Below are 20,627 nucleotides of genomic sequence, written 5' to 3'. Positions count from 1 at the left end.
TAGTTTTGGGTTCTGCAGAGGAAAAATTTAGGTGCAATCATCATAGGCATGTCTTTCAAAACAAAGATGAAGGTATGTACTTACGCAAGTGGAAGTCATTTTTAAGGATTGGATGAACACAGTTAATCCTGAATGAAATCATGCTCTTCAAAATAGTAGTTTGCAAAAAATGATGAGCTTGTCGTTAAACTACCTTACAAAAGACGCCTCAAAAACAAGATCACTGCACCATAAAGGGGTTGTTAATCAAAGCTAACCCAGAGGCATCAGTACCTACACTCTGCAACGTTTTCTCAATCTACTAGCAATACCTCCCACATCTGCTGTTGTGGCTGCATCTTCAGTGTGGCTTGCACTTGCCAATTTTGGTCCTGTGCGCCTCATTCTCAACCTCCTGCCAATACTATCGGGTGCTGGTTCATAGCACGCTCGTTTCTTCGTAGATTTTGGACTCGTCGCAGATTCAATGCCACACTTGATATCTGGAACAGACTCCTCTTTCTCAATCTCATAGGCATCATCACCTCCTCTTTCAAAAGCTTCAACTATTACCTCATCATTCAGTGGCTCAGTTTTCACATCTATAACATTTACACATACTGTACAAGCCACATGTATACTTTCTTTATCACCATCAAATTCAGGAGAATCTTTTCCAACTTCGGGCTTTAATGGATGTTCAACTTGATCCTTCGTTAAAGCATCATCAGTAGGATATGGCAAAGGCTTGTCTCCGCTTTCAGGAGCCAATTTACAATCACTAGATTCTTTATCAGATATGGATACGGGATTAGGGTTTGAACATTCATGGCTAGGTTTAGAAGGATCACTGTCTTCACCAGTTACTTCAACGCCCGAAAAAGGCAGCGATCTCTTAGCAGAAACTGGGAACTTGCTAACGACATTGTTCTCTTTATCGGTTTGTGCCCGCCGTGTTTGGATGAGATAATGTGCCACTGACTTGTAGCCAAGATTTAAAACCTGAAAATATGAATTAAAAAACTTGAAGTTAGCTCTAAATGCAGCTTGTAATAATGTATTAATATGTAAAGGCCACCAGAGTTTCTAAACTACCTTCTTGTAAAGTATCCCCGTAGGAGGCCACCCTTTCGCATGCCTGCACAAACTGCAGTTGCAAATTCCACGACAAACAGGGCAAATCCAGTCAGGATTTGCATTTGCTTCAAGCACATTCTCGCCATACCTGAAAGAAAATGTTTGCCCTTGGTGAACCGTTTTGTTTCTATAGAAGGCTTACCAGTTACCACAAATAAAACCCAAATCTCTAAGGAACAAGCTTCACAACATGCTATTTGTTGCTGAGGCAACATTATGTTTCCTTAGAACCATAGAAAGGATTTGTTTCTGTGAGAAAAATTGAATCCGGGGCGTCCACCATTTAACAGTATGTAAACCCCACACAGTACAATAATACAAAAGATATATGCCTCTACTCAACACATTCTGCATTCAGCTGGGCTTGTAAAGCAATGTTTATGAGTTCATATTCTGTTATACCTCATGTACAAGCAATCTCCACAGAACTGCCCCTGGATCATGTTGCAGTTGCTGCAATGTGTACGCTGACCAAGAGTTTTTTGCCTGCATATAAGGGGTTGTTTACAGTAATGAGAAACACGAAAATTCAAGCAATCTTACGACATATCACCAAATAAGAAATACGCATCATATCAAATCATTCTCATAGCACGAATTATAAAAGAATTGCAAGATTTGGTTCTAGGAAAACAAAATGAGCAAGAAGTGTTCTCTTCCGAGAAAATTCAAAATGAAGTTGTGATTTTATATGAGCCCCTATTTTTCCTAGAAAGTTGAAGATATAAAATCACAGTAACTGGTACAACAAGAAATCACACTTAAGCCTCCATCACAGTAGTGGTAAAATGATTAACATTATTAATCATCAATGCAAACTTCAATATAATCAAGAGTGCATCTAATATTTGAACCTTATACTACACATAAGCACACTCGAAAGACATAGTAATACACAATAAGAGAAGTGCTGCTACCTGCATTGATGGCAACTTTTCCCCTTTAAGGGATCATAAATTCGCTTGCCATCTTTTCCATATCCATCAACAGAAAGAGTCCAGCTCATTTCAGCGCTTCCCAGCATTTTGTCATGTTCCTCAGTGTAAACTTCAGGCGTCGAACCCTCCCCTCTCAAAATATCATACGGTTTTTCTTTTTTCTCTACGCGTAATTCGCAGTAACTAACTGGCGTAGAGCTTTGCAGCCTATATCCCCACCAAAAAAGAGGAGATTAGTAATAATCACACAAGTGTCAAAGAAACGCCTATCAATCAAGTTCAGCACTCATTTTCTGATCATTTATCAACAAGCGCCAAAAAATTAATCACAATAGCATCACCCAAACTTAATTGGTAACTCGCACTTTAGATTCTCGATTCCTAATTTCACCATTCATGAATTAAAACAAAAATAAAACAAAAACAGGAAACATAAGAAAGTACCTGGAGGAGCGGCGGGTAGGGCCGGCAGATGGCGGAGAGTGAAGGGGCGGAGCCTTACGGTAGGCTCTGACGGGAGTGGATTTGGGGGAATTGAGCTTCTGAGAGAGAGAAAAAATGCCGAGCTTCTGCATCCTCTCCCGATTCTCTCTAATTCGTTCCTCTCTGCACAGCTCATAATCAGAAATCTCGCTGCCACACGCATCGTCTTCTTCCACGGTTTCACATTGCTCCATCCGTTCGGATTCGGGAATTTCAACGATTTCCAGAGGCGAACTTCTCAGAGCTACCATTGCTGAAGCAAGGAGAGGGCTCGATCACAACAGTATGGTGCTTCGGAGGGCGGGAAATGTGTCTTGTCACAGGAATTGACGATAAAGCCCTTCTGTCCTTTTATGAAGATATTATGCTGTATTATTGGGCCGAATATTAATTTTTACTATATCTTGGTCCAGCCCATTAGTCTTTTAGTTGCATTTTAATAGTAGTATCTCTATATTTTACCTCAAATCATAAATAAAGGGAGGTTGAATTTTCTCAACCAAATGCACCAAATTAAGATTCTTGGAGAGTTAATTTTAGGCAAGAAACTCTCGTTTTCACTTTGCTCACATCAAAAGAAAGCACTTGGACAAGATATACATTATCGATTACCTAATACTAGAAAACCAATTATTTTCAATGGTCTCACCAAAATGCAACTCCTAGAATTTTGTAACACGTATATATGTGTATGTGGGTGTGCAATTGTAGTAATATCAGCAATCAATCATGGCTTTGAACTTGATTCACATGGTGGCCATGGTTCTCTCAGTGATTATAAGTTTAGGCTCTTTTGGGATTTCCCAGACCGAAGATTTGACAAAAGGGGCTTCATTCATCTTCGGAGATTCGTTGGTAGATGCCGGCAACAATAATTATTTACCGACGTTGTCGAGGGCCAACATTGCTCCTAATGGTATTGATTTCAAAGCTTCCGGTGGCACTCCCACCGGCCGCTACACCAATGGAAGAACCATTGGAGATATTGTTGGTACGTGACATATCATTTCCCTATATATTATTTTTATTATGCGTTTATTGCAATAAAAAGTCATGAAATGTTTACATGTACTATGAATTTGGTGTGTCAGGGGAGGAATTAGGGCAGCAACACTATGCCTTGCCATTTCTTGCTCCAAACACTACCGGAAGAGCCATCCTGCACGGTGTCAATTATGCATCGGGAGGCGGTGGAATCATGAATGCCACCGGAAGAATTTTTGTAAGTAGGCGGCACATATTTCATTTCATCAGTACATGATACTAGTATATAGGAGTAGTTACTATTTTCAATACTTTTGAATTAATGGAAACATCATTGTGGTTTATAGGTAAACAGGCTTTCAATGGACATCCAAGTTGATTACTTCAACATAACCAGGAAACAAATTGATAAATTATTGGGTGCAGCAAATGCAAAAGAATACGTCACAAAAAGATCAATTTTCTCCATCACAATAGGCTCCAATGATTTTTTGAACAATTATCTCCTACCTGTGATTTCAATGGGTGCAAGAATCACACAAAGCCCAAATGGGTTCGTCGATGATCTCATCAATCACCTACGAGGCCAACTTACGGTATGAGCTACCTATATGATAGATATATTCCCTTCGTTCTAACCTACTTACGCATTTAAAACATGTGTCGTCCACTTAAAAAACTATTTTATTTTGGATTGTAAATGTAGAGACTTTACAAGCTTGATGCAAGGAAATTTGTGGTGGGAAATGTTGGACCAATTGGATGCATACCCTACCAAAAGACTATTAATCAACTTCATGAAACTGAATGTGTTTCACTACCAAACAAGCTTGCACTTCAGTACAACGCCAGATTGAAAGATCTTCTGCAAGAACTCAACGAAAACCTCAAAGATGCCACATTTGTCCATGCCGACGTCTATGCACTTGTCATGGAACTCATCACAAATTATGACAAATACGGTAATATAAATCAATTTCCCGCCATTAACGGATAAGCAATACTACTACTATTAGGGACAGTTTGGTAGGATAGATAACTCATCATCTATCTTGAAATTATATGACTAAAAATGACTTCATTAAAATGTGTGTTTTTATCATTTTTTTAGAGAATATGAAAATTGAGAGAGATTACATACACATTTTGTGCAGGATTTACAACTTCAAGCAAAGCTTGCTGTGGGAATGGTGGGCAATTTGCCGGTATAGTACCTTGTGGGCCAACATCGAGCATGTGTTCGGACCGGAGTAAGCATGTTTTCTGGGATCCTTACCACCCGAGCGAGGCTGCTAACGTTATAATTGCTAAACAGTTGGTGAATGGTGGTGAAAAATACATGACTCCGATGAATCTCAGGCAGCTTCGAGATCTTTGAACAACATATGTTACTTTTGATGTCCAAATCTTCATGTATATTATTATTATGCATTGTGTGACTTGTGTCAACAACCACCCTTCGAATATAAAACATGTTAGTCTGTGAAGATTATATGATTGTTGAACAATGAGTTGAAACTTTCGGAAATTCTCTTCTAATTTATTATCACATCGATGACAATTAACCTGAAATTAACATATGTATAAACATTCGGTCACAATATAGCAACACATCAGATACAAGCATAATCTGTTATTAGATCAATTGCACTCCGGTAAAAGATATAAGCACAATGACTATCTACTCATTAATTATCAGTAAGTGATTAGGCATTAACTAGATTAAAAAAATATACTTGTTACTTATTGTGATTACTGTGTTACTGTATCTAATACTTGGGCTGTGATCCATAAAATATCACGTCGTGCTTATGTACATGTGTACAATGCTCCACTTGAGTCCAGCCCAGTGTAAGTACAAAATCTTTTCTTATACCAATGTACATACTTACTAAGTTAAACCCAAAAGAATGGATTTTTTCAATAAAATTGTTGTTCATGTGAAGTATGCTATGCAAGAGAAGTAATCAGACTAAAGTTAAAATATAAACTCAATCATTGATGAGTTTTATGTACATATATATGGAGATGGACTTAAAATATTACGTATAAAATTGAATGCATTGGTCAAAATTTAGTTTTCAGTTAAACTATTGTGGTCATCGAACTACAGATACCCATATTTCTATTGAGAAAAACTATGAATCTACGTTTTACACCATAGTAACTATAAAATCATTTTTGTTATCTAAACTAACTAGTTATATTTATATGCATGATCACTAATTTGTATTCAGGGTAATGTTGTCAGACTCTGTGTCTCGTATTTTTTATTTTTTATTTTATCATGGTGCTCCATTAACAATTCCACAATTAAATAGTAGACGTACTGCATAACATTATAAAATTAAAATTTTATTATTATATAATATTAATATATCATGATTATTATTTACGACAAAAATTAGAATTCGTTAAGACATAGTGAATATGACATTTTGCATGATAGTTATCCTCCGTAATTGAGCGTTTCATTGCCATGTGATATTATGCAGATATTGCTTAGTTATCTGCCAGCCCAGTTTTATGGGTAGTGCCCCTTAGGCCATCTGCATCCCTGTCTCTTATTCGACTCTTAACCGTCTCATCTTTTCATTATTCATGGGCCCCACTGTATTTTTCAGCTCATCTCTTAACTAAGAGACAACACATGCATCCCTTCATCTCTTAACCATCTCTTAACCATCTCATCTCTTAACTATTCATTCAATTTCATTTTTTATTTTTATTTCCAACAAATTCAATTAATAAAAACACACTTCATTAAATAAAATAAAATTACAATTTAAATACCTAAAAAAATAAAAAAAGACATAATTTAAAAAACTAGAAATTACAAATTGCACACTTAAACTCAAATAAAGAAAAATGGAGGCAAAGAAGCAGAAGAAGGAGTTCTCTAGTGACGATCATCTAACGGTTGCCAAATTTTGCCCAAATGTGCTCCATTAGATCCTCCTGGAGTTGGGCGTGGGCGGTAGAATCACGTGTCCTTGCCCGAATAGACAACCGCTCTTGCAAAGAAGGATGCACTCCCATTCGAGACGGACTACTTGCGGTTGAGCTTCCCGGGGTTACAGGGTCGAACCAATTTCCCGCCTCAGGTCCTTCGTCGGCGACAATCATGTTGTGCAAGATTATGCACGTATACATGATGTCGACCATATTCTCCATAAACCACTGTCGAGCCGGGGCTTTGATAATGTTGAATCGAGCTTGGAGAACCCTGAACGCTCTCTCCACATCCTTGCGAGCAGCCTCTTGCTTCTGCGCAAAAAGAGACTGCTTTTCGTTCGCAGGCCTGTTGAACGTCTTCACGAAGGTTGGCCACTTCGGATAGATGCCGTAGGCAAGATAGTATCCCATTTTATACTGGCGATTGTTAGCGATGAAGTTGATGGTCAGCGCTTTACCATTCAGAACTTCATCGAAGAGGTCCGAATTGTTGAGCACGTTGACGTCATTGTTCGAGCCGGGGACTCCGAAATACGCATGCCAAATCCATAGCCGGTAGTCGGCGACGGCCTTGAGTATAACGGTGGGGTGGGTGCTTTTGTGGCCGCTCGTGTATGACCCCCTCAACGCCACAGGGCAATTCTTCCATTGCCAATGCATGCAATCGACACTCCCGAGCATTCCGTGGGAATCCGTGCACTTGTTCTTGAAATTGGAGCAGAAACTGACAATCTGCGGTGGTTGGCTTCTTCAGAAATTCGTCGGTGAAGGCTGCCCGGACGCCTTTGCAGAAGTTCAACAAACAAAGTCTCCCAGTGGATTCTCCGACTTGTAGGTATTCGTCGAACGAATCCGCCATTTGTCCGGTAGCAAGCTGACGGATCGCTGCAGTACATTTCTGGAGCGTCGTGTGGCTAGGACGGCCAACAACGTCGAACCCTTCTATGAAGTACTCTTCCCGTCTCGCCAATGTATTCGCGATATGCAAAAATAGCGCGCGTGACATACGGAAACGGCGACGGAAGTAGATATCTCCCCATACCGGGTTCGGACTGAAGTAATACGTTCCAACCTTGCGGCGGCTTCCTCCCGGTTACGATGGATGTAAGTCCGGGGTCGCCTTTGAGGAGGCGTGACGGCTTCCTCCTCCCTACGTCGATCTTCTTCTAGCGATTCTTCCATTATTCGATGCATTTGCTCAAATGAATCCATAACGGATTAAATTTGGGAGAAGAAAAAAATAAAGGAATGATTTTATAGAAGTGATTGGAGAGGAAAGAAAGAGAGATGAGAGAATAATAGATGTGTGTGTGTGTGTAAAATGGAGAATGAGAAGAGTATTTATAGAATAAAAAAAAGTTAAAATTAAAATATGACCGTTGAACGGTCATATTACCGTTTTTTTTCTTCGAAAAATTGATTTTAAAAAAAATGAATTATGACGTCATAATTCCGACGCCCACTCGCGGGTCGGCGAGTGGGCGTCACGCCATCCACCAGCGCGCGCCACGTGGGGCCGCGCGCGTGTCTCGCCAGCTCGAGGCCGGCCTCGCCGGGACGCGTCACGTATCGAGACAACTCGTCTCGTCGGGACGAGACGGATCTCGCATCACTGTCTTGATGCCGTCTCGTCTCGTCGAGACGAGATCGAGACAGCATCGCTGCGCGATGCGGATGCCCTTATTTTGGATTGTCCTATATACATCAATACATGGGACTTGGAGATAAGAAACAATAAGTATTGAATTGTGACCTTCATTATTTATTGATTAATTAATTCATACGTGTCTGTCCTGTAAATTGTACTTAATTAAGTTTTTTCATTACACTATGCATCACTACATCAGTCACATTTATCTTACTATTTTGGTGTCATCATTCCACTACATTATGATCCTTGATTACACATGCATCAAATGTTCCTTTAGAAGTTACACATGCACATACATGCACCCACTCATTGAGCAATAGCTCACGGTTTAATTATTCCATAATAGCAAATGAGCACATCTGCACATATATAACATATTCTAATAGATTGGAGTTGTCTTGTCAACCTACCTAACTGATTTAATTTCACATTTTAATCTCTATATATGAATAAGTTTGTAAAAGAAAAACAAGTTCGGAAATGCCTTTAATTTTAAATTTGAGAAACATTCCATTGCAAATAAAATTTTGTCATTATCGGAACAAAAAAACGGTACATATATAGTGCAGTCTGATAAATGTAGGAATAGAGGAGATTATATTCTCCTAAGACAACAAGACAAAAAGATAGGCAATCTGAAAGCACAGAGGCGTGGGGCCCGCCCAAGCCCTAACACTGTAGAGAGAGATAGTGTGTGAAAAGGACTAGATAGAAGGAGTGCGCGCGCAGTCAGTGGTCAAATTAGCAAACAGCTTCACCATCTGCCACTTACAAACAGTACAATCACGGCTCCTTACGGCGTGCTACTCATCAACCACCCTATTCCCCGACCAACCCCCCACCCCACCACCCCCACACCTCAACTAGCTTAATTTGTTTTATTCGGAAAATTACAAATGAAATTTAGATTAACCTAGCCACTGTAACAAACTAATTGAGGGGTGGGGAACAGGGGGATTACGGTGAGGTGGAGAGTAGGGGATTGTAATGTGGGAGACATAGGAACGAGAAATCCGGCAAGTAATTGGAGTACGGAGCATCGGATGGAATTGTAGAGAGAGAACGAGAGAGAGGGAAAAGGACGGGTCCGGAGGTGGAGGGAAGCAATCCAATAATTGTTCACCCACGCTAGTCCGACAATCATGATATTGTCTGTCCTAATTCAACTCCTTCCCATCAGTCAATCTTTTTCCTCTTCTTACACGCTCACTGTGTGTCTGTCTCTCTCTCTCTCTCTCTTCCCGCCTCTGATCAATTTCGGTCTTTAACCATTAATCTACTTTGTTTCTACATTTGTTGCATTGCATACTTTTACTTTAGAGTAAAATTCAAAATTAATTTAAAAATTAGGAGTATCAAATAGTGGTAGTATTTGATAGAATCTTGGAAGGACAAAAATGACGACGCCAAAGTCCAAAACAAATCCCACTGTGTCTGGATAAGTATGGCCAAGAATTTGAGATTATTTATTAAAATCCCAATGAACATATAGCACGGTTTTCAGTTAGTGATGAACTTGGTTCATTATTATTTGTAATTGTTGTCCACTATGTATACTAGTGAATCATAATTCCCCGCATATTATGTACTCCTATTATACATTGCATATGATGACTATAGTCATTACTACACATGCACATGCTTTTTTACATTAATTACAACTAAAATGATCGTGCACACCATCCTACCCCACCAACATCATAATCATCGATGATGTCTTCTTGATATGATTTCACCAATGTTACACCAATTACAGTTTCAAGGTGACATTCCCTTATTAATTCACATTTTTACAGTAATGACCAAGTTAAATCATCAACACACTGGTCCCCAATAAAACCAACATAATAGTCATACTACAAACGACTTAATTTGGTTTAAGTAGTAGTACATGGCTTTTATAACCCAAAAGTCGAAAAACACCAGATTTGTGTGATTCTGGATACCACCTCCGAGGTGATATACCTAATACAAATAATACTTATTACAGTAAGAAATATTAATTGTGTTAAACTTACAACATTTTATCAAACAATGGATCACATATTACAAATATAATTTTATATATGAAAGACTTAATGTAAGTTAAAATATACAAATAACAGAAATCTTAGTTTCAAAATCAACACATGTAACCGTGCATTTAGTAGCATACTAGCATGAGTTTAATGTTGTACTAATATGAATATTTGTCTCTATGATTATAAATTCTGATCCAATTCTGGTACATTATATTATGATTTTTTAAAAAATAGTCTAAAGTATAATAAACTTTATATTTGTGTGCTATTTTCCACAAAGTCGGCAGGTTATTGTCATATCCGTTTGGTGGTGATTTTTTTATCCCACTTGACACAGTACTTAAAGTGATCTAAAATATCACAAACGTTTCGTGCTTATTCCGTTTTTAAGTGAAAATATCTTATTACTTCAAATTGGAAATAACACATAAAATGTAAAATTTGTGATGTTTTAAATAATTTTGAAAGAAATTCGTGACCTTAATAATAAGGCAAGCAAGAAAAAGAAAATTTGAAAAGAAAAGCATGGATATGTGAAAGTAGCCGTAGCAATAATAGGAAGAAATGTTGGGAATTCATGCATATAAAGAGCCCCCCATATGGAAGCCGACTCATTCCTAAAACTGATTCCTCTGCAAAATCTGCTCTCTTTCTCTAACCCCTCACTCCATCCACAATATAAATAAACCCTTCAATCCCCAGCCTTTGAAGCCACTCCTCTTTCTCCAAACACAATACATACATGATGGCTGCTACAGACACTGCCGAGCGAAAGGCAACGCGCTCAGGGCAAGCTCCGCCGCCTGAGCCGGAGCACCTCCCCTGCCCGCGCTGCTCCTCCACCAACACCAAGTTCTGCTACTACAACAACTACAACTTCTCCCAGCCGCGCCACTTCTGCAAGGCCTGCCGCCGCTACTGGACCCACGGCGGCACCCTCCGCGACATCCCCGTCGGCGGCGGCAGCCGCAAGAACGCCAAGCGCTCCCGCTCCGCCTCCGCCGCCGCCGCGGGGGGCCACAATGTCGTCTTCTCCCACCCGCCCCACCACCACGACTTCCGCGCCTTCCCCGCCGCCGCCTTCCCCTTCGCCGCCGATCACTCCGCCGCGGGGCCGTTCTCCGTCTCCGGCGACGCTAAAATCTGCGGGAGCTTCACCTCGCTGCTGAACACGCAGGGGGCCGGGCTCTGGGCTCTGGGCGGGTTCGGGCTGGGCCACGGGTTCGAGGAGGTGGGATTCGGGCTGGGGCGGGCTGTGTGGCCGTTTCCTGGGGTGGTTGAGGGGGGGCCCGCGGGCGGGGGGTCTACTGTGGCGGGGAACACGTGGCAGATTGAGAGTGGGGAGAGTGGATATAGCAACGCTGACTATTTTGCTCTGCCGGATCTTGCTATTTCCACACCGGGAGGAAGTTTTATGAAATGATGATTTAAATCATTTATTTACTTGTGCTTTTGTATTTAGGAAAGTGAAGTTACGAGGTAGCATATGCATATGAGAGGAGGAATATCGAAGTTGGTTTGGTGGCAGAGACTGTTTTTGCAGTTTTCGTGAATGCCAATCGCCATAGGGGTTTTGGTTGTTTTTTAATTGGCCAATCATCTTGTTCTCATGCCATACTCCTACATCCTTATGAATGTTCACAGTTTTTATTTTTTTAGTGCAGTTGAAATATGCGAAAAGAAACAAAAGGCTTCTATATCTTCTACTCCTACTATTGTAATTAGTGGGTTAAGTACAAAATTTGATCACATTCAAAATTTTCCCGAATTCGAATTTCTCCCAAATAGAAATTGACCGATCACCGACAGGCAACAATTAAATACTGTATGTCAGATAACAAGGACTTATATAAGATTATGACGTTCAAAAGTCATATATGTTGACATCAAATGTGTGTTACAAGACTTTAATATTGTATAATTTAGTCATGACATATATGTTATTATTAAGTTCCTTGGATAGACTAAATCTACGTATTGGTTAAACTAGTGATGCTGTCTATTGATGGTGCATAAACGAAAGATCTAGTACATGTGTGTAATTACTTTAATTATATGTTTAAAAGTCTTAAAATGATGAAGTATGTTATGTTAGAACAGAACCTCCTTGTAGTTGTACCTATTTTAAATGGTATGTTATGTACTCCTAACGTTTTCTGTTGTGGTGTTAATTAGATTAATTACTTAATTAGTGTATTAATAGAGTAGTTGTTATTATATCCTACTCCTAGTTAATTATTTTGATTGAGTAATTCTGTTCTCTTAATGGAGTAGTATAAGTTAAGTTGCAGTGAAGTAATTCAACATGCAATTTATCAACCAATTGCAGCCCAAATCATGTGTGGTTAAAAACTAAAAATACCAGAACATAAATTCACCAAATCTCTTATCAAAAGCATCAAGTAATTCAGTTGAGTTCCTAACGAAAATAGAAGAAGAAAAAGTAAAAGAAACTCTGTAGATCCATGCCTTTCATAACATAAAAATAGTAATTTTACTCCTCATTTGAGGGGCTGCTAAGCTGCCTCAAGTTATACTTTGCGAATTCCTTGTACTTCTCCACAACTCCAATCAAGCAAACAGTCTGAAATCACAAAGTATCCATCAATAATCAATAATTCAATATAAAGAGGAAGATACTCATATTTAAAGGTATTATCAATTTTCAAAGAATAACACCATGTCAATGCTAGTCATAAAGTTAGTCATTTCATCGGGGAAATTTGAAGTCAGTCTCATCTTCAAGGCATGCTTATGCATGCACAATCAGAGTGTCGGTTTTAAGTCAGTTATGGAGTAGGTGCACGACAAAATGCAGTCAGATTTTATTAACAAAGCTGAATTTTCTTACCTTGACAATTTGGACCATAATACTTATATCCGGGTTCGCCAGATCGACCTTATGAATAGATGGAACACATTTGGCAACTGCATCGATAACTTTTGCACGATTGATGCCAGTGTTTGCACGAGCATCATACAGAACTGAAAACTGAAACAAAATAATCAATCATGAGTAAGGATCATGTTGTGTTTTTGTATCAATCAGAAGAACTGTCATTTAGAGGAAGTATCGAAAAGATTAAATATCCATATGAAGTCGATTCTATGTATGAATCTTCTATATCAATATTTGAAATAGTACTATTATTTAATGTTCACAAAACAAAACAGTAATTAGAAAGTGACACATTTACCTTACGCGGTTTCTCAGTTTCTACAGGAAAATACTTTTCGATGACAGGTTTGATGGCTCGTCTGATTTCTTCATCTGAAGGGTAGCATGATACTTCAACTGGAAGCAGCCTTAAAAGAAACCTGTTAAAAAACACCATGCTCTCAGCTGGGTGATACCAAATGCTGGGTGTATTTTGAGAAATCCGGAAAGAACATGTTAATTGTCAGGTATTAACCTCGAGACGTGTTTCTTGGTTACAGCAAGAGAAGTCATCATGCGATGCACGATATCTTTTGTGCTGGGATCTCCTTCTCTCTTACGCATTTGTATGAAGATAACACCATTACAACCAGTGTCAAGTTTACAAAAACGCCTCTGCTTACAAAAAGAGATAAATGCATCACCCAAACAGCAGCAGTAATAGACATGAAAACATGTGGAGAAGTGAGAACTGAAAAGAAGATTTCAGGTTTGGAAGCCGTCATTGCTGATTTACTTTATCAATAAGATGACAACATAAAGAAAAGAAAACAATGAAACAGAGCATTCCCTGGCTTCCTTACTGCTTTACTTAAATTATCATTCATATTTCAGGGACATAGATAATTAAGGAATCAGCTGCATTCAGGTGCAAGTTGAATAACAATAAAGTATAATCTTGGCTTACCTTGCTCTTATCTCCCAGTTCTGCCAGCTCAGCTTCAATCAACTTATCAACAGATTTGGTCTCAACCTTTTTGGACAAGGTTCCATTGTTTGCAGCATCTGCATCGGTGCATTGCCTCTTAGCCGGTGGCCCCAGAGCCTCAGCTTCTTTGTTATCTTGATTCTCAGGTGTCTCAGATTCTTTGATATCTTGTTTCTCAGGTTTCTTTTCCTCTGTAAGTGCTTGATTCTCGGAAGGCACAACATTCTCAGTTTCAAGTCTTAACTCATCATTTCCATTGTCAGTTGAGGCAACAGCATTTTGGTCGTTTAACTCATCATTTCCATTGTCAGTTGAGGCAACAGCATTTTGGTCGTTGTCCTCCCCAGTCTCTAGATTGTTTATATCCTTTGCATCAACTTTATCGGCATCTTTGTCATCGTCATCGTCATCGTTGTCGCTGCCAGAAGAATCCGATGCGAATTTTATGATTTTGTTTGAAGGCTTCTTAGGTAATTCTGTGTGCTCAACTCTTAACTCCGCATCATCATCATCCACCAACTCCTCATAGAACTGTTTCAAACAAATATATTAAAACTTTAACTATGGACACCACTTTCATGCTCTAACAAGAAGAAAAAAAGAAAAATCAATTTATAGAGCATCATTCATATCATCCGACAATTAGAATTAGAAATACTACTTCCTCATCTAAATACGCAATGATATAAGCTAAAAAGCACCTTATCACAACAAAATAGCAAGGCGTAATGACTAAAACTTGTATGACAATAGGTTTCACAATCAACTTACGAACTCTATTTTTAAGGGAAAATCCACATACCAGCTAATTAGCTTACTTATGTGCAAATCAATAGAAAATATGCCGCACAGTACAGAAAAATATTCATAAAATCAACTTTATGATTAAATAGAACAATTCAAAAGATTTAGGTTTCCTAAAATGAATTCATGAACAATGGAACCGCCATGAAAGCAAATGAAAATACAATTAAAATCATATAACACCCAGAAAACAACTAAAATCCTAAATCACACAACTCGTACACGCAAGGAACAGAAAGTTAATTCTAGTACTGATTGAAAGGCACAATTTTTATTAAAAGTAACTCCTTCAGTTTTGATTGAAAAATATATATGCATACGGATTCAATGACATTGATAGCTTCGTTTGCTGCCTGGTGCTCCCTCCCACCATCGCACGTTATAAAGAATCCCTCAACTCCCGGGCGCAATGGGTAAGAACCCTTTTTCACTGGCTTCTGCAAAAGCAAGCTAAACAATCAGTTGAAATTCACCGAGATATGTATAATTAAAAGAGAGAAGCGTGGGAGATTACATATTGGGGGAGGTAATTCTTTCTTTTCTTGTTTGGATTGGATTTGTGGTCGGGCGCCATTGAGGAGCGAGCTGCAGCGGTTTGTGCCGAGAGAGTTTAAGGTGCCGCCATTTTCTCTGTCGACTTGCTTCATCAATTCCACGTCGCTGAAAGCCCAATGGGCCTTCAATCCAATTGGATTACATTAATTATTTCCTCTGTAAAATTTTTAGTTATTTCCACATTGGATTTCCTTCTATATAAAATGACTTAATATATTAAATTTTGCACAATATTTATCAAAAATTGAGAATTTAACGATATTATATGATTTTTTTTTTTGAAATTTACAAAATAAAAATTGCGTGTTTCTGTTGACAAAGAAAATATTTACATATAGCGTCCTTCACTTTTTTACATTTACGTTTTATGTCCTTCATTTTTATGGTGATGGCGCCTTTTTCCTTGGTTTAGGGTTTTGATTTTGAACGGAGGAGGAAACGGGTTTTACAGTTCAATGCCAAAAAAACTTCAATTCTGCACCCTAACATTGTTCCGGTGCTCTTCACCTCCAACAATTTCACCATTGAAAAGCTTCAGTTTTTGTGAATAATTCCCGGAGATTACAAGCTTCGGATCGAGAATAGTCCCCTCGAATTCAAGGTTTGAATCGTGAGCGGTTCTCGAAAATGGCATTCTCATTCTCCCCTCAGCAGCCTCAGCAATCTCTATTCCAGACTCCTATTCAACAACCCTCGCCGTTCCAACCCCAACAGCAGCAGCAACAACAATCTCCTTTCCAGTTACAATTGTCGCAGCCGCAACAGCAGCAGTCTCAGCCACAGCCGCAGCAACAGCCGCAGCTCTATCTCTTCACGAATGACAAAGTTCCCGCTTCTTATGGTACCAAGTGGGCTGATTTACATCCTGATTCGCAGAAAGTCCTGCTTCAAATTGAGTAATTTTCGTTTCTCTTGCGCCATCCTGTTGGGTTTTGTCGTGTTCCCTTCCCTCTTTTGCTTTAAATTTTTATCGGGGTTGATTATGAATTGAGTTGTGTGTGGATGTAGGGAGAAGATATTGGAGTACAGAGACGAAAGCCAACGATTGGACCAATGCAGCAGGCTTTTTGATTCGTCTGTCTCTAACAACGGATTTGAGCTTGATGCCAGCTCTATTGTGCAGGTTCATATAACACTTCCACTTATGTACTCAATCTACGAATTTAGAACTAAATCCATAGCATTATATAGGGATTTCGTGTCAATGATTTGGATGCAGAGATTTTCAGAGGATATATGGTGCTTTTGACAAAGAACTAAATAAGTATCTGACAATGTCTCTGTAATCTGTCTTTTGTATGTCTGCGATTAGGCCTTTGGCTGAGATTCTTCCTCACGATATGTATCTAGTTAGGTGTTCTGCTAAAATTGTAAGACTTCTCTTAATCTTATTCCGGAGACCATCTTTTTAGGCAGTAGTTTTGACTAAGACAACTTGATGAAGTGTGTGCGAATGATCTTACTTCATGCTTTCTATGTTTTCCTTCAATTCCTGTATGTTCTTTTTATGTAATAATAATATGGCTCCTTGATTTTCAAATATTAATGCAGAAGCCTGATTATTTTCTATGATGAATAACTTCTTATTTTGCCGACCTAGATATATAGGAATTTGAACTATTTTTTGCGATGATGATCATTTTTGTGAAATTATGTGCTGTCAATCTGATTGATTATTAAGCACTTAATGGGTATCTATGATATGCTTTCTCAGGAACTTGGTGGAATTACCATTTCTATGGAGAGGCAGAAGGCGACCCTGCAAGAGCTTATGACTGTTGTGAAAGATATGCTGCGAAATACAGAAGTAGCTGTTCGATCTTTTATGATTTTACGACCCAGGTTTCTTCACCAAAATAAAAATTCTCCAGCGGGTGCCACTGCACCATCCCAGCCTTCTGGGGCAACTGTCACTCAAACACCAAGTGCTCAGCCTGCGGGAAACTCTATAGCTCCTGTTTTTGATTTTTACAGTGGGCTACCAAAGAAGCCGTCGCCCTTTTTGCAGCAAACTGTTGCCCGCTTTGAGAAATATCTTTTGGAGTGTCGTCAGTGGATTGAAGAATTAGAACAACTGCTACTTTTAGACTCTGGAAAACATTCTTTAAATTCAAGTTCTTCATTGTTACAATCTCTGCCTAAAGTCATGACTAACGTACATGACTTCTTTGTTCATGTTGCAGCAAAGGTAATGAGAAAAGTAGCTCCTTTTGTTTTTGGTGGTATATAAATATCATAAATCCTTCTCCTTTTTTCACTTACTGATGTACTCTTTGCCTGGTATTTTCAAGCCTATACATGTCTGTTTTCTCAATCTTATATTATAGCCTTCTGGGATTCGAAATTAACAGAATATGAAAACCTTTCAAATCTGTTTTAAAACTCTGATGCATTTATTCTGTGCATTAGTAGTACACTTCAACTCAATCTTTCTCTAAAGGATAGGTTTCAGTATACGTATTTGCTTTTGCTGGAGTACTGTTGTTTTATTTGCAAATGCTTTGTGCTTTTGCTTTGAATTGTACACCTGGTTCCCTTGAGTTGATCTCCCTAACGATTGCGTAGGTGGAAAGTATTCATCAGTACATCGAATCTATGAGAACAGCATATCTTGCTGACCAACGCCATCGAGGAGATGAGAATGATCCATTTCTTGAAGCTGATAGGAGGGAAACAGCCAAACAGGAGGCTGCAGCTCGAAGGGTTCATCCCACTATACATTTACCTAATGTTCCTCAACCATCTAGTCAGGCTACAGGACTCTTAGCCTTGTCAGCGCCAACTGGAGCATCAACTTCAACAAACCCGTCAAGCTCCACTACTGCACCAGCATCAAGTGGAACTGGATCTCTATTCTTTCCTACTCCTGCTGCTGCCTCATCAACACCCTCTTTATTCTCAACCCCTACCAGTTCAGCTCCATTCTCATCTTTGTTAGGAACTGCTGCTTCACAGTCATCACCTTTTAGTTCCTTGTCTGCTTCCTCATCTGCCTTTGGTATTTCCACACCCACCCCTGCTGCAGCGCCAGCATTCTCGACGCCTTTTGCTACAGGTCAGTTATCAGTTTCTACTAGGTGTTGAATTCTCTGTAAATGCCAAAATGAATAGGAGAAATAGGAACAGAGAAAAAGTGAAGAAGCTGGTGTCCTTTTGTGATTTGTTTTCAAATTCTAAAACTAATTCTTTCCAACATGTGTCCATTTGCTGCTACTGTTATTGATGGATGCTATAAAATTGGCCAGCCAATGCATAATGTGATGTTATAGTCTCCTTAGTATGTCTCGAGATACTGCAAATGTTTTTTATGAGTTTTTGGACTAAAATGTAATTATTCCCGAATAGTGTTACTATACATTTGTAGAGATGATTCTGAGATGTTATGTTACAGGACAAAAGTCACTTTGATATCTTGCACGTACAGTGATGCCATACGAGATTAGTTCCTTTTCATTGATTACATGTTATTTGCTCTATCTCACTGAACATCCTTTATTTTGTCAATAGGAGCTGCAACTGGGTCAGGAGCAAGCTTCGGAATGGCATCAGTAAGTAAACTTGCCTTATCCTGGAAATAACTGCCCCCGTCTTGACTAGATTGTTTACGCTAGTTAAGCAAGCTTTAATCATGTCATTTCCGATTGTGATTCAATCTAGAATTAAGTGGTCTTAGGCGTTCAAAATTTAGCAGCAGCGATCATAGTTTTATTATTTATGTACATCTCCATTTGTCCTGCAGAAGGCGAGAGCGAAAAGTCGCACAGGGCGGCGCTAGTGATGAAGAAGAGACCTCCATTGTTACTATCCATCTTATTTGTTTCAACATAAAATGTATCATTCCTTGGGGATGTAGTTTGACCTCAGAAATTTCATTGTAATTCTGAATCTTATTACTGGAAGAATTGCAGATATTCTATTAAAATTGCCTTTTGCGTTTCCTGCTTTCCAGATTGGGTTTCTCTATTTCTTTCTCAATCATGTTCCACTTTGTACTCTGTAAAGATCTACTAGAGTTATGTCCTAAGCTACGCTTGGCATCATGTTTCCACAGCAGAATACGCAGCTCGGCCTCAACTTAACCGCGTTGCAGCTATGATTGCTTGCCTAAAGAGAACACACGAACAATAATCTGAGCTCGAATCCAGCTGAAACTGGGATCATTTCCTTCCCCAGCCCAGCTTGTCCCCACAAACTGGTATGCATGAATAGAGCTTAGGCCCTGATCTCAGGAGCATCTCCTTACTTTAGCATCTTGAAACGCCACATTTGCCTTCCCAACACCTTCAATCACCCTTGGGCAGGCAAGAAATTGCATCTGTAGCAGAGGCGAGCTCCCCCTTTTTGTCACATATCAACCAGATTGTTCTGAACTCAAAATTCAGCATCATGCATCACTTCCCCTTGTATAAAGTCGCCAAGATACTTCTAAGGACAGGCCTGATTCTAAACCTTAAACAACTCATGGAATTGACATAGAAAACCTTAAACAACTCAAATCAACGTCGTTAATCGATGGGATTTGGGATGAGAACATCTTTTTCAATTTCTATTGTAGAAAACTTGTTTTTTTGACCAGAGAGGAAAAAAGATGATGAAACGGAGATGCATATCGCACCAATCATCAAGCAGTCAGTACATTGTATTCGAGAATAATACTGAAAACATTCTACAGATAGTTACCATACAAATCAAAGGCTCGTTCCTAAACACACAGATCCATAGACACCGTTATGTATTCTCAATCTCCTGGTTAATTTCATCGACGTGATCTCTAAGAATTTTCCACTGCTCCATGGACAATGAGATACCTTTCTTGCCAGGAAATTCCTTGCCGTCTTTAGAATAGAATTCCCTGATGTCCACCACAACCTTTCCCTGCCAGTTCCTCACCGACACTTTCCGATTCTTCGACAACTACATTCCACATAAATCAAAATCAGGGTTTTTTAAAAAAAAAATAAAAAAAATCAGTTTACGTTATTAAAAGCACAGATACCTCACATACTACGATTTGATCAGGGTCATCTAAATCATTGTCGGGCTTGGAAATCTTCTTTGGAGGCTCGTCGCCTTCGGAGAGCGCGCCTTCCTCCTCCCTCTTCTTGCCCTTGTTCGACATTTCCACTTATTTCAAGCAAATGCTGCAAAAGAAGCCAAATGAGAATAATTGTGAGAGACGAGTGAGTGATAGAGAAAGGAGGAATGTATGCGCTAGGGTTTTATTATTGAGCCGTTTAAGATTGCTGGCCGGTTC

At 39.2% G+C, this 20,627-nt stretch overlaps 5 protein-coding genes and 1 pseudogene across 6 annotated transcripts; 3 read left to right on the top strand and 3 right to left on the bottom strand.

Moving 5' to 3' along the window:
- Positions 1-141: 141 nt before the first annotated feature.
- Positions 142-2,843, bottom strand: LOC125207865 (uncharacterized). The gene is made up of 5 exons (XM_048107368.2): positions 2,499-2,843; positions 2,034-2,261; positions 1,519-1,602; positions 1,075-1,204; positions 142-981 (listed from the first exon to the last, which is right to left on the bottom strand). The coding sequence occupies exons 1-5, from the start codon at positions 2,786-2,788 to the stop codon at positions 274-276; spliced, it is 1,440 nt and encodes a 479-aa protein (XP_047963325.1). The 5' UTR covers positions 2,789-2,843; the 3' UTR covers positions 142-273.
- A 407-nt stretch (positions 2,844-3,250) lies between these two features.
- On the top strand, positions 3,251-5,029 carry LOC125207905 (GDSL-like Lipase/Acylhydrolase superfamily protein). The gene is made up of 5 exons (XM_048107414.2): positions 3,251-3,528; positions 3,629-3,759; positions 3,869-4,117; positions 4,228-4,483; positions 4,676-5,029. Exons 1-5 carry the CDS (start codon positions 3,267-3,269, stop codon positions 4,897-4,899), a joined length of 1,122 nt encoding a protein of 373 aa, XP_047963371.1. The 5' UTR covers positions 3,251-3,266; the 3' UTR covers positions 4,900-5,029.
- Positions 5,030-10,742: 5,713 nt separating this feature from the next.
- On the top strand, positions 10,743-11,806 carry LOC125207736 (dof zinc finger protein DOF3.4 pseudogene; annotated as a pseudogene).
- Positions 11,807-12,507: 701 nt separating this feature from the next.
- On the bottom strand, positions 12,508-15,492 carry LOC125208615 (THUMP domain-containing protein). Of its 2 annotated transcripts, XM_089060213.1 has the most exons (8): positions 15,333-15,492; positions 15,139-15,255; positions 14,331-14,545; positions 13,994-14,282; positions 13,562-13,701; positions 13,346-13,466; positions 13,000-13,140; positions 12,508-12,732 (listed from the first exon to the last, which is right to left on the bottom strand). In XM_089060213.1, the coding sequence occupies exons 1-8, from the start codon at positions 15,390-15,392 to the stop codon at positions 12,643-12,645; spliced, it is 1,173 nt and encodes a 390-aa protein (XP_088916339.1). In that variant the 5' UTR covers positions 15,393-15,492; the 3' UTR covers positions 12,508-12,642. The 2 variants fall into 2 exon arrangements, with proteins under 2 accessions (XP_088916339.1, XP_047964224.1); XM_048108267.2 differs by having other exon boundaries at positions 13,994-14,545.
- A 246-nt stretch (positions 15,493-15,738) lies between these two features.
- Positions 15,739-19,309, top strand: LOC125208553 (hydroxyproline-rich glycoprotein family protein). Its single transcript, XM_048108190.2, has 6 exons — positions 15,739-16,269; positions 16,382-16,496; positions 17,088-17,561; positions 17,939-18,428; positions 18,881-18,921; positions 19,113-19,309. The coding sequence occupies exons 1-6, from the start codon at positions 16,001-16,003 to the stop codon at positions 19,146-19,148; spliced, it is 1,425 nt and encodes a 474-aa protein (XP_047964147.1). The 5' UTR covers positions 15,739-16,000; the 3' UTR covers positions 19,149-19,309.
- A 653-nt stretch (positions 19,310-19,962) lies between these two features.
- Positions 19,963-20,565, bottom strand: LOC125208555 (RNA polymerase II transcriptional coactivator KIWI-like). Its single transcript, XM_048108192.2, has 2 exons — positions 20,370-20,565; positions 19,963-20,287 (listed from the first exon to the last, which is right to left on the bottom strand). Exons 1-2 carry the CDS (start codon positions 20,490-20,492, stop codon positions 20,102-20,104), a joined length of 309 nt encoding a protein of 102 aa, XP_047964149.1. The 5' UTR covers positions 20,493-20,565; the 3' UTR covers positions 19,963-20,101.
- Between the last annotated feature and the right edge of the window lie 62 nt (positions 20,566-20,627).

This window comes from Salvia hispanica, chromosome 6, assembly GCF_029641045.1.
Source record: "Salvia hispanica isolate PSC_SH4W2 chromosome 6, Shi_PSC_v1, whole genome shotgun sequence".
NCBI classification, from domain to species: domain Eukaryota; kingdom Viridiplantae; phylum Streptophyta; class Magnoliopsida; order Lamiales; family Lamiaceae; genus Salvia; species Salvia hispanica.
Note: the sequence above shows the minus strand (reverse complement) of the source record. Positions and strands in the feature narration are given on the sequence as shown.

Bases quoted from the DNA above. Each gene is read 5' to 3' on its own strand.
- LOC125208555 (XM_048108192.2), bottom strand. From the start codon at position 20,492: ATGTCGAACAAGGGCAAGAAGAGGGAGGAGGAAGGCGCGCTCTCCGAA. The intron at 20,288-20,369 runs GTATCTGTGCTT...TGTGGAATGTAG, and splicing joins ATCAAATCGTAGTATGTGAG to TTGTCGAAGAATCGGAAAGT.
- LOC125207865 (XM_048107368.2), bottom strand. From the start codon at position 2,788: ATGGTAGCTCTGAGAAGTTCGCCTCTGGAAATCGTTGAAATTCCCGAA. The intron at 1,205-1,518 runs GTATAACAGAAT...ATTTTCTTTCAG, and splicing joins GGAGATTGCTTGTACATGAG to GTATGGCGAGAATGTGCTTG. The intron at 982-1,074 runs GTAGTTTAGAAA...TCATATTTTCAG, and splicing joins CGGGGATACTTTACAAGAAG to GTTTTAAATCTTGGCTACAA.
- LOC125208553 (XM_048108190.2), top strand. From the start codon at position 16,001: ATGGCATTCTCATTCTCCCCTCAGCAGCCTCAGCAATCTCTATTCCAG. The intron at 16,270-16,381 runs GTAATTTTCGTT...GTGTGGATGTAG, and splicing joins AAAGTCCTGCTTCAAATTGA to GGAGAAGATATTGGAGTACA. The intron at 18,922-19,112 runs GTAAGTAAACTT...TTTGTCCTGCAG, and splicing joins CAAGCTTCGGAATGGCATCA to AAGGCGAGAGCGAAAAGTCG.
- LOC125207905 (XM_048107414.2), top strand. From the start codon at position 3,267: ATGGCTTTGAACTTGATTCACATGGTGGCCATGGTTCTCTCAGTGATT. The intron at 3,529-3,628 runs GTACGTGACATA...TTGGTGTGTCAG, and splicing joins AACCATTGGAGATATTGTTG to GGGAGGAATTAGGGCAGCAA. The intron at 4,484-4,675 runs GTAATATAAATC...CATTTTGTGCAG, and splicing joins CACAAATTATGACAAATACG to GATTTACAACTTCAAGCAAA.
- LOC125208615 (XM_048108267.2), bottom strand. From the start codon at position 15,392: ATGGCGCCCGACCACAAATCCAATCCAAACAAGAAAAGAAAGAATTAC. The intron at 13,467-13,561 runs GTTAATACCTGA...GTTTTTTAACAG, and splicing joins ACCAAGAAACACGTCTCGAG to GTTTCTTTTAAGGCTGCTTC. The intron at 12,733-12,999 runs GTAAGAAAATTC...TTGTGATTTCAG, and splicing joins TTATGGTCCAAATTGTCAAG to ACTGTTTGCTTGATTGGAGT.